General features: G+C 39.6%; 1 protein-coding gene across 3 annotated transcripts in view; it reads left to right on the top strand.

Moving 5' to 3' along the window:
• The window catches only part of Hmmr (hyaluronan-mediated motility receptor), a 30,141-nt gene extending 17,821 nt beyond the window's left edge, over positions 1-12,320 (top strand). For 2 of the 3 annotated variants that reach the window (XM_039085276.2, XM_039085278.2), the window contains 8 exons: positions 1,084-1,298; positions 4,176-4,292; positions 5,874-6,020; positions 6,325-6,477; positions 6,572-6,671; positions 7,906-8,082; positions 10,521-10,683; positions 11,389-12,320. In XM_039085276.2, coding sequence (XP_038941204.1) covers positions 1,084-1,298; positions 4,176-4,292; positions 5,874-6,020; positions 6,325-6,477; positions 6,572-6,671; positions 7,906-8,082; positions 10,521-10,683; positions 11,389-11,408 — 1,092 coding nt within the window. In that variant the 3' untranslated portion in view covers positions 11,409-12,320. 3 annotated transcript variants of the gene reach the window in all.

Genomic DNA, 12,320 nt, shown 5'->3' with positions numbered 1-12,320 from the left:
CTTGTGTTTTAATGTTTAGCCACAAATATTGGTATATGTTTATTATATTAAGTCAATGAGATGCGTATTTATAATTATCTTTAAAAGAATATTCAGGCTGGGCATGCTGGCATACACCTTTAATTCCAGTACTCAAGAGGCAGAGGCAGGTGCCTCTGCAAGTTCAAGGCCAACCTCCTCTACAGAGTAAATTCCAGGACAGCAAAGAAAGAAAATGAATGTGTAATAAAAGGGGGAAAGGGGGCACTAAAAAATACAAACAAACAAACATGGTCATGGAATAGAAAGACAATTCTAACACGACATTCATGTAACTTGTAAACATGAAACAATCTCTATAGTAATCAAGAGAATAGAGATTTGCAGAAACTACGCAATTTCACTGTGACACTTTGATGAAGGCCGAATCAATAAGAACAAACATGCACTCACATGATATATTTTGGGGCAATAGATATGAAAGGGGTTCAATAGGTTAATACACATTGACCTTAAAAGATGTCAGCTATTTTTATGATTTTACAAGATTTTGACATAAAGAGAATATATAGCATTGCCCCTCAAAAAGTGTATACATGTATGAAAATATATTGGGACTGTGTCCTCTAAACCAAAAGTTATCTCTAGAAAGGAAATATGAGATTGGGATAGGGACCTGTGAAAACTAGGATGCACTTGAAATCTGGAATTTAGTATTTTTTTTTTCTCGGTGACGTCTTATTAAATAACTTTGAAATGTGTGTATCTTATATATTTTATGTAACATTGAGATCATAATATATTTTTACCATATCTGAATAGAGTATATTGGAGTATATATGAAAATGGAATATATTGAAATATGTATAAAAGTCAATTGTAAATCAGATATAAAGAAGGCAGTGTGACAGTTTTACACTAAAAAAAGCTAGAATTATGTTTTCCACATTGTTAAATTATAATTTATAATCTGGGGAAAGTGAATATGGTATTTGTACTTTGTGTGTTTTCTTTAAACTTCCTTAGTTTCCGTACTTGACCGTGTCTCCACGGAAGGTCATGGCGCCATGTCTAATTATTTTGTGGTCACCTGTCTGAATGCAGGAACTGTCTGCTCATCTTCAGCAGCAGCTCTGCTCATTTCAAGAGGAAATGACCTCCGAGAGGAATGTCTTTAAAGAACAGTTGAAGCTTGCCCTGGATGAGCTGGATGCCGTCCAGCAGAAGGAGGAGCAGAGTGAAAAGCTGGTTAAACAGCTAGAAGAGGAAACGAAGTCAACTGCGGAACAGCTGAGGCGGCTGGATGATCTGCTGAGAGAGTTCGTATTCACAGGGCCTTGTGCTTGCACAAGACTTGACATATAAACTGTTCTCTGGCTGATTTTCTTAGAATGTTCATGTTACCCAAGCACATGCATGGAGCTTAGAATTAACTTACAAAGTAAGAAAGAAAACATGTTAAGACCTTGCATACAGTCACACATATACACTCATATATGTAGACAAGTATGGCAGTCAAAGTAAACACTAGACTGGTACATCTTTAATCTCAGGACCCAGGAGGTTGAAGCAGGAGGATTAGTCAGAGATTCGTCTCAATTGTACATTGAGGCTGAGGCACCCTAGGCTAGAATAGAGACTTTGGCTCCACAAACCAAAAACAGCCCTTTTCCTAAAGCCAAATACATTTATGTGACTCTTTACGACTACATTTTCTAAAAGTCGTTAGACATCAGCATTAAAACAATTTGTTTTATATTTGAAAACTTTATGTTTTAAATGGCTTTCTTGAGAGAATTCAAACACTGAGAGAATTCAAACATTTGTGTGTGCATCCATGAACATGTACAGGCACACATATCACTGCATGCTCGTAGAAGTCAGAGGACAAATTTCAGAAGCTGCGTCTCTTCCCACTATGTGGGGGTCCTCAGTACAACTCAGATCACCGAGGTTGACAAGTGTCTTTGTTCTTTTAGGCAATCTTGCTGCAGAATTAACAATCAGAAAGCAGGTTATAGTGGTTCAGACATGTAGTCCTAGCATTTTGGAGGCCGAGGCAAGAAAAGTGCAGTGAACTTGAGGCCAGCCTGTGTTGTAGAATGGAGTGCTATCTCAAAAAATAAAAATAAGCACAGAAATCAAGCAATCAGAACTAGCTGATAAACATTCAAAAACATCATTATTAAAAATAAGAAAATTAATGCCTGTTAAAACTTTCTTCTTGCCAGGTGTGGTGGCACACTCCTTTAGTACCAGCATCCGGGAGGCAGAGGCAGGCAGATCTCTGAGATCAAGGCTAACCTGGTCTACAGAGTGAGTTCCAGGAAAGCCAGGGCTGTTAAACAGAGAAACCCTGTCTCAAAGAAACAAAAACAAACAAAGGAAATACCAACAACAAAAAAAAAGCAAAATACCCTTTCTTCTCTAGCACAGGCATTTAAATTAAAATTGATAATTTTATTCTTTTAACTTTAATTTTTCTTATTTACTTAAAAAATATATTTTAGGCAAACATGATGATACATGCCTTTATGATACATGCCTTTATTCCTAGCACTTGGGAGGCAGAATGAGGCAGGTGTCTGTGAGTTCAAGGCCTACAAAGCCAGGATTTCATAGAACTCTATCTTGAAAAACCAAAAATAAATACATATATCATCTTATCATTGTTGGGCAGGTATATGCAGTGTGTGTGAGTACAGGGTGGGTCAGAGGACAAAGTTCAGGTGTCATTCCTCTCTGCCATGGTCTTTAATGGTCAGATATAGTAGTCAGGCTACACAGCAAATTCTTTTATCTGGTCCTGGCAAGATTTCTGATTATTAAATTTAAACTACAGAGAAGTTCTTGCAATTCCTTCAGAGGAGCAGTCTGCTGTGGATGGGATAGGAGCCTGTGGGGTTATCGTGTATCTCATGCCTGCCCTGCTGAGCACTTTTCTTAATCTCTTTTGCTTTGAATTTTGGTTTGCCTGTTTGTTTGTTTGTATTTGTGATTCCTGACAAACAGGCACCTCAGGTCTTCGTATTCCCTGGTTTTAGGGAGCAGTGCAAGAGTGTTATTATGGAAATCGTTCTTAACTGTAACTGATTTGAGGGGACAGCAACCCTACCAAGTTGAGTAGACAACCCATTTCCCAGAGTGGGGTTGGGAGTCATTCCCTCTGGCTTACAGAGTTCTGATTACGCTAAGATCTTTTATACGAGGTCTTATTTGGTGGCTTAACTGGTTAACTGTGCTTCCCAGAGAAATGGTCTTGCTGCCTTCCCATGCTGCTTCATAGGGTGCTTTTTCAGGTCCTTCCTACACTGGACATTTTAGGCTCAGATTAAAAAACGAAAATTGAAAGTCACTCTTCTAAGGGACAAGGAAAATATTTTTATTACAAACCACTTAGTATCAATCGATTGGTTTTGCTTCTGTCTTCCTCATTGTGCAATGAATTTGATCTACTGTTTATCTTATTTGAGTGTTCACTTAAAATTGTGCAGTGTTTATTTTTAATTTCCCAAATTCTTTTAGAGATCCTTCATAACCTCATATCCCTATCCAAACATGTTATAGAGTTTTAATATACAATATTTGAGACTGGTAGTATATATCTAGAAAAGATAGACTTAAACCCTATTTGTTATTATACAGAACTGTTGAAAATTTTGTTAGGGATGGGCATCTGGGATCCTTTCACTTGAAGGCTAAGATAAGAGGGTCCTGAGTTCAAGGCTAGCTGGGGCTAAATAGCAACATCTTACCTCAAAAAAAATGTTTTTGGATAATAGCATCATTGCACATGGTATTATAATTACCTTTAAAAAGATTTTAATGTGAAGTGTCTTTAAGTATTTGTAATATCTACTGTCTCAATACAAGGAATTAGGCTTTATTAAGTCTCTGTGCTTTTAGCTGGCATTGCATTCAGTCTTCAAACCTGACTATTCTGTAAGATTGGCTTTGCAGGTGGCTGTAAATGTCTCGGTTGTTCTTTCCCATTTTACCTATATAACTTAGGAGACATGAAAAGAAATCCAGGCAAAAATAGATATAGATGAAGCACATAAGTACATTAGTAAAACCATCATGCAAGGAGATGAAGTGATAAGTGTATATCTTAAACTGTAGAGCAGTTACGGCAAAGGATCACGTGAGACACATGGAGCATAGTTTTGGTGTTAGTAATGTTTTCTTGTTCTTAGGAAAGAAATTGAACTGGAGAAAAGAACCGCTGCACATGCCCAGGCCACTGTGATTGCGCAAGAGAAGTACAGTGACACAGCGCAGACTCTGAGAGATGTTACTGCTCAGTTAGAAAGGTATTTGTCTCTGTAGTACCCAGTAGTGAATATGTGCATGGAGAGAAGTGTTTACATACAGAAATCTATGAGCAGAGCACTCCAATGGACGATGACTGCTGTTACCTTAAATTCCATGGCTATAAATGGGCACTTGGTGCCATCTAGTAATGAGTAACATACTTAGGTAGATGTTCACTTTCCTACCATCCTGTTCAAACTTCCTGTACCTTTAGGACCACCATCTTACTTTTCTTATAGCATCATTAAAAAAAAACAAAAACAAAAAAACAAAAAGCTTTTAGATAACATAGGAGTACTGACGTTCATTCTATCTCCCTGGTTATTCAATAATTTCTTAGTTTTCTGTTTCTTTTTCCCTCACCCTCCTTCCCCACACTTTCTTAGATACTCTTGCCTTGATAGGTAACAAGGCTAGCCTGGTACTACCTGTGTATCCCAGACAAGTCTGAAATGCATGGCAGTCCTACCTCAGCCTTGGAGTGCTGATGTTACCGGAATGCTCTACTGTGTGTATGAGATAATATTTTAGTCTTTTAAATGCTCAGTGAGCCCTGAAGTTGCATCATTTGTTCCTTGTTTAAGTTCTTCCTGGCTAGGCTCGGTGGCTCACAGGTGCGTTCCGCTCACTTGGGAACTCTAAAACAATTACAGGAAGGTTGAGGTCAAACCAGACTACCTCATGGTCTCTAGTTCAACCTGGTGTGGAGAGTGTGACCCTATCAGAAGGCAAAAAAGAAAATTAGTAATGCTTTCGGTCAATATGAATATATTTTGATGTGCAGTCATTCTTCAAATACATAATTAAAAAAGAAAACAACTTCATGGACACAGCTTTCTTCATTAACTGTCATTCCCAGCACCATCTTAGCACAAAATTCTATCCCTCGCACATCTACCCTCTTGGGAAACAGTTGTTTCCATACTGTACACAGCTATACACAGTTCCCTCTACCCTTCCCCATCTACTTCATAGTTTGCGTATTTTTTTCTTTCTCTTCTCTCCTCTCCTCTCCTCTATCCTCTCCTCTCCTCTTCTCCTCTTCTCTTCTGCCTCTCTCTCTCTCTCTCCCTTCCTCCCTCCCTCCCACCCTCCCTCCCTCCCTCCCACCCTCCCTCTCTCCCTCCCTCCCTCCCTCCCCCACTCCTTGGAGACAGGATCTCTTTTTGTAGCCCTGGCTGACCTGGAATTCTGAGATCTGTCTGCTTCTGCCTCCCAGGTGCACCTGGCACTATTTTCCTCTTTTTAAAAAGGTCACTGGGACTGGTGAGATGGTTCACTTGGTGTTTAAGAGCACTGAATGCTCTTCCAAAGGACTCAGGTCCAGTTTCCAGTACCCACATGGTGGCTCAGCCATCTGTAAGTCCACAGTTCCAGGATATCTTCAGGCACTGCACACATGTGATTCACAGACATATGTGCAGGAAAGACATTTATCAACACACTATGTTATAGAGTACTAAATTCTTCCTTGTGTAAGCATGATTATAATGATTGTATTTTGCCAAGAGTATGTAAAATCTGAACCTCGTGTATATAGTAGTAAGAAAAGAGTGTTAACTATTGTTCTTTTTTATAAGCTATAAGTCATCAACACTTAAAGAAATAGAAGATCTTAAACTGGAGAATTTGACTCTACAAGAAAAAGTAGCCATGGCTGAGAAAAGGGTAGAAGATGTTCAACAACAAATATTAACAGCTGAGAGCACAAATCAGGAATATGCAAAGTGAGTAGCAAATGCACCCATTAAAAAATGTGCAATTGTTTTTGTTCATTTGTTTGTTTTGAGACAATCTCATTATTTAGCCTTCACTGGAACCTGCTATGCAGAGCAGGCTGCTCTGAATGGAGAGCCACCTGACTCTGCCTCCTACGTGCTGCATTTAAAGACAGAGTCCTACCACACCCAGTTAGAGTCCCAAGCTTCGAGAACTGTCTGTTTGCTCTTTGTTTTCTTTTTCCAAAAAGAAGAGGGTGAAAATAGAAACCACTATCAGATGTTTAGTAGATTCTTCTTTCTCAAATCTAAGGGTGGTTCAAGATTTGCAGAACAGCTCAACATTGAAAGAAGCAGAAATTAAAGAAATCACATCTTCATATCTTGAGAAAATAACTGATTTGCAAAATCAACTCAGACAACAAAATGAAGACTTTAGGAAGCAGCTGGAAGAGGAAGGGGCAAAGTAAGTCAGGCTGGACCTTAAATGCTATGGAACATGGTTTTTCCTAGTAAATTGAAAAAGATAATTCAATTTTAAATTTAATTTTCCCATACAGAATGACAGAGAAAGAAACTGCAGTGACAGAATTAACCATGGAAATTAATAAATGGCGTCTCCTATATGAAGAACTGTATGACAAAACTAAACCTTTTCAGGTTTGTGGCTTGTTATTAAACTTACTTGTGGGCTGGATCTGAAGTTAAGATATTGCCTCCTCTTCCAGAGGTTCAGTTCCTGGGCTCAATTCCCTGTAACCACATGGTGGTTCCAGACTGGCTATAACTCCAGTTTCAGGCCATCCAACAACTTTTCAGGCTTTCTGGGCGCCATGTTGCCCAGACATAAGTGTAGACAAAACACCCATACGCCTAAAAAAAAAGTTAAATAAAATAAAAATAGATAAATAAACTTATTGTGATCTGTTTTCAGAATGTATTTCTTCCATGAGTCTTGAGCTCAGCTACCACTGAGTAAGTGTGCTTGGCACGTACAGTTCCCAGAGATACACAAAAAGTAAAGCCATAAAAAACGGGCATTTTGTATTACTATTTATCATTTTCCCAGCCAACTGACAAATTTACCTGACACTAAATTTTAATGTGATGGTATAATATAAAAAATGCTTTCTAATCAACAATTTGAAATTAGTGATCCTGAAAACTCTCCTGGTAGGAACATCAATCATTTACCTGTTATTTTGTGATGTGTATTTCGGTATGATCCATCCCAGCATTTCTCCAGTCACTGTAGTGATATTTGCGTTGTATGTTATCCTTTGGTTTAAAGACAAGGTATTGCTATAGAATCCAAGCTGCCTGGTGCTCACTGTGCCAAGCCTGGGATCTGAAGTGTTCCTTCTTCTACTCCCCAAGTGCTAGCATTAGGAACATCAGCCTCTGTGCCTGACTAGCTTTCCCCTTGAGATTCTAGGCTGGAATGTTCTCTGGAGCTGAATTTGTGCTTGAATTCCTGACCTCTTGCTTCTGCCTCCTGAATGCTGAATTTATGGCCACAGATCATCACACATGACAATCCCCTAAGCTCTTTAAAGAGAAAGGAGCCAGGTGTGGTGGTAGCACACACCTTTAGTCCCAGCACTCAGGAGGCAGACGCAAGTGGTGTTACTTGAGTTTAACAACAGCCTGGTTCTAAGTTCTTGGACAGCCAGGACTGTAGTGAGACTCTTTTTTTTTTTTTAAATCTAGAAACACGCAAACAAGCCTACAAACAAAAGGAAGGTCTAATTGGAATGGAAGCAGATGTTGAAAAAGTTTAGTCCAAGCATGACCACAAATGCTTATGCTGCTGTGAGGCAGGAGCAGAGGGTGCACAAGTTCAGCAAGCTAGTCTTGGTTTCAGTACTGATATATGCTAATTCATCTTTTCCAGCAACAACTGGATGCCTTCGAAGCAGAGAAGCAGGCACTGTTGAATGAACATGGTGCAACTCAGGAGCAGCTAAGTAAAATCAGAGACTCCTACGCACAGCTGCTTGGCCACCAGAATCTGAAGCAAAAAATCAAACATGTCGTGAAATTGAAAGATGAAAACAGCCAGCTCAAATCGGTTTGTAAAATAACACCCATATTCAGATATGCTAAAACCAAAGATACTGACCAGTTTATAGAGGCCAATTCTTCTGAGAGCTAACGGACTTACTTAGTGTTAACCAGATAGTGTAGGTTGATATCATTATGCAGGCGAAGGCAGATGCAGGGTAGAACGAGGCTGTTGTTGGACAAGAAGGAAGGGTGGGTGGGAAGTAAGATTTACAGAGGCAGAGGGGACCTGAGCATGGGGGCTGGCAGCCAAGAGAACATGGCGGATGTTAAGATTCCTCTCTGTACACTCACAGGTTATTACGACTGTTCTTAAGGGGTGGATGTGTACAGGATTTTGTGTTGTCTAGATGGGCAAATTGCATCTTATCTGGGTGGATGGCTTATATCCTTATCGATTGGTTGTAAGTTTATTGTGTACATATATTGTGGATTGAGAATGTAACGTGTAAATCTAGTTGCTAAATTACAAGTTTCTGGAACTTTGATTACCAGGCTAAAGAGGACAGTGTGTGACAGAAATGGCTAAAAGGCAGTTGGAACACGCGGATCTGCCTACGTGGAGTGAGAATGCACAGGGTCTGCAGAACGAGGGGTGTGTGTGTGTGTGTGTGTGTGTGTGTGTGTGTGTGTGTGTGTGTGTGTGTGTGTGTGTGATGCATAGTAACTACCTCCTAGGGGACCGCACAAGAGGACTGCTAAAAGGGAGACAGCCAGAGTGAGCGACTTGCAGACCGTGTGATAAAGTAGCAGCTGGAATGGGTGGATCCAGCTCATGGGAACTAATAGAAAATGTTCGTTTTTTAATTTTTACCACAACTACTTAGTTTTTTACTTAGTTTTATAATGGCTGAGAAGTTAGAAACTATAAAATTTTACACGTTCATTTCTATTTACAAAATAGCCATTCCTTTTTCTAACTACTATGAAGATAAGTAGTATTCAAAAGAATGATTATTTAATTTCTCTTTCCTTTTAGAAAGTCAGTTTATATTTTATTTTTGGCATACATTATACAAAACAATGGGTTATATTACCTGAGATATGGGTGTTTATAGTATGTTGATTTTGATTCTTCCTGGTTTATACCAGAAGCTGTAAACTGGACCCAGTAGTAGTGTTAATTTTCAGTTTTGAAGAGCTTCGATACTGACTTGCTTAGGTCCTGGTAAAAAGAGCCTGGCCATCCTCCGTCAGCAGAAGCCCTTGGCACTCACACATCTCCAGTCCAGTTTTGAGATTTTATAAGAACGCAGTTCCCCTATGGACGGGTCAGCAGAAAGGCAGTCCACTTTGTACAACTGAGAGGACAAGGGTTGCAAGCCATCTTGGGATGGAACCTGTTGTTAAAACTAAACTACCATGGAGGCTGTGAATGGGAAACAATCCCAAGTCAGGGAGCCTGAAGTTAGCCTGGCACAGCTCCCTAGGTGGGAGACAGCTCTGGAAGCAATCGCCCACAAGCCATGGTGCAGGCGGTGCAAGGCTTAGCCCAGGCAGTGAAATGATAGGAAAAAGTAGCCCTGAGCCCAAGATCAGGGTGGTGATCGCAGGAGCCGAGCTACAGATCAGTTCTCTAGGGTCTGAGGACTCTGGAGGTTCACTGATCTACTTGACCTCCTCAGGAGGTCACTCTCACCTGTCTTCTCTGCAGTGTCCCCGTGAGCAGACTCTGAGCTAGTATTTCTCTCTCAGTGCCATGTCTGCCCTTAGCGCTGTGGATCTTAGTGACCTACAAGGAAAGGGAGTCAGGAATAGCCTCAGTCTCTCCAGTTTTGCTTCTCCTTAGAACCCTGTCACGTGCTAGCGCGGGGGTGATCAGGCCAGTGATTCCAGAACTGCACAAGTGCAGCTGAGCAAAAGAGATCTTCTATCCGTAGTGCATTTCCCACAGCCATCACCTCTGCAAGTAGTGGCTGCTGGCAAAATGGGCTCTTTCTGGTTAGGAGTCTTTGGGAGTTGGGGAAAGGATAGCTTACGTTCTTGACTGTGAGGTTTCTTGTAGGTAGGGAAGGAGCTCTTTGGTTTCAAATGCCAGACAAACTTTGTGGGTCTTTCAGAATAGCTATTTCTTTTGTTCTTCTGCTTTCAGGACACTGTCCAGAGGAAGAGCACAATCGCTTGCCTTTTATATTGTCTGGTTTTACTAGGAAGCCTACCACAAACTGTTAAGTTGTCAAACCAAAAGTTGATTTGGGTGTAATTTATTTTTACTTCAATTTTGATCAGAAAAATGTACCCATAACTACAGAAGGACAGAAAAATTTAAAACACTTTGTTTACTTTGCCAGAGCTGTTCCAAATCCCTTAGTAATTTGGTCTTAGTGAGTGTGTAATAGTTACATTTTGCCATTAGCTTTTATACAGAAACAGTTTTTTGGAATAAGTCTACAACAATAATAACCACTGTGCACTTTAGGGATTATTTATATTTTTCTTTCACAGGAGGTGTCAAAACTCCGATCTCAGCTTGCTAAAAGGAAACAAAATGAGCTCAGACTTCAGGGAGAATTAGATAAAGCTCTGGGCATCAGGCACTTTGACCCTTCTAAGGCTTTTTGCCATGAATCTAAGGAGAATGTGACCCTCAAGACTCCATTGAAAGAAGGTAAAGTATATCTATGCTCCTGTCATTCTCCTTCTTTTTCCTTTGTTTTGTCTTCACAGCAGTTAATGATATAACTTTTTATAACCTATGAAACTTTGTTTGTGTCTTCTAATGTAGAAGACATCCCTGGGGACTTGGTGTATGCAATGCCATTTTCTCCTCCCTTATCTGCTTCTGTCTATCCAGATCCCCTGTCCTTCAAGCCCCGTTCAGATTGCTCCTACCAGCAAGCCTCCCTCCTTATGCTCTGAACTGCATTTCTCTTTTGCCAAAGGTCAATGCTGCTGTGTAGAAGCCACACTGTAACCTAAGTGTGTCCTAGATCTACAATGCAGTCTTTTGCATTTCAAGCTGAGGGAAGTTTTTTTTTGACAGAAACCTTGTATATTTCACAATTAAGTCCTAATTGCTTGAAATACTGAATATATATGTATTAGAATATATATGTATATATGTATTATAACATATGTGTGTTTTATATATCTGAAATTGTATATTATAATTATGGTACTTCTTCTGTCTTTAAGAAGATCAGTCTAGTTTTAGTTTACACTGGCTTAGGAATTTGGTTTGGTTTGGTTTTCAAGGGTTTCTCTCTAGGCCCATGACCATGCTAGGCAAGTTGTACCTGAAGCATGTCCACAACCTGGCTCATCTGTTCGTGCTGTGAATACAATACTTAGAGCTCTTTGTCCTACTCCCCAGGCAACCCGAACTGCTGCTGAGTCAGACTGCAGGGACCGTGGAAGTGGACGTCCAAGATACTTGCTGAAGATTGTTCTCTTCATTATTCTTGATATTATGTTTATAGTATATATTATATAATGTATTTAATTTCTACTGCCTATTCTTAGGTATATGAAACGGTAATTCAACATTTGTTATCAAAATGTATTTTGACATTTTATTTTCTATTATGTGTCTCCTTAATCATCACCTGGATCACCTCATTCTGAACCATTGCTTGGCTTTGTTGCAAATTGACTTTTTTTAAAGATCAGTATTAAAAATTTCCCCCTATTCTGTATTCCCTCTGTGTTTTTAGCTTGACTCTGTAGGTTCTTTTTATTCCAGTAAAGAGTGGAAAGGCTAAAGCATTCTGGCTTGACCATGTCTTTGCCTTGATTTACTGATCATGCTCACTCTACTCTCTGCTATATTTCACCTTCTCACCTCACCAGAAATAAGGGCGCCCTTAACTCCACAGTAACCTTGGGTTTTCTTTCTTTTTTAATCAAAGTCATTGGATTATTTGTTTCCAGATCCCTTAGCTCTATGCCAGTTCTAAATTAAGATACATAGTTTGGCCTATAAACCCACATTTTTTTAAAGATTAGCCTTTTAATTTTTAGACACACTGGAAATCTGGATTTTTTTCCCCCTTAGTCAGAGATTAGTTTTCTTCGTGTAGCCCTGGCTGTCCTAGAACTCCCTCTTTTGACTAGACTGTCCTTGAACTCAGATCTGCTTACTTATGTCTTCCCAATTACTAGGATTAAAGGAAGCATCACATGCCCAGGCTCTCAAGCAAATGTGAAAAACATTACATGTAAGATTTATAGAGAGTTCGTCATCTGCATATCCTCTGAATGTATGTGTAATATAAAATAAAGTCATACAGAAACTCACTCACCCAA

Source organism: Rattus norvegicus, chromosome 10 (genome assembly GCF_036323735.1).
Source record: "Rattus norvegicus strain BN/NHsdMcwi chromosome 10, GRCr8, whole genome shotgun sequence".
NCBI lineage: Eukaryota > Metazoa > Chordata > Mammalia > Rodentia > Muridae > Rattus > Rattus norvegicus.
The sequence above is the reverse complement of the archived record's forward strand: the minus strand, read 5'-3'. Positions and strand labels throughout refer to the sequence as shown.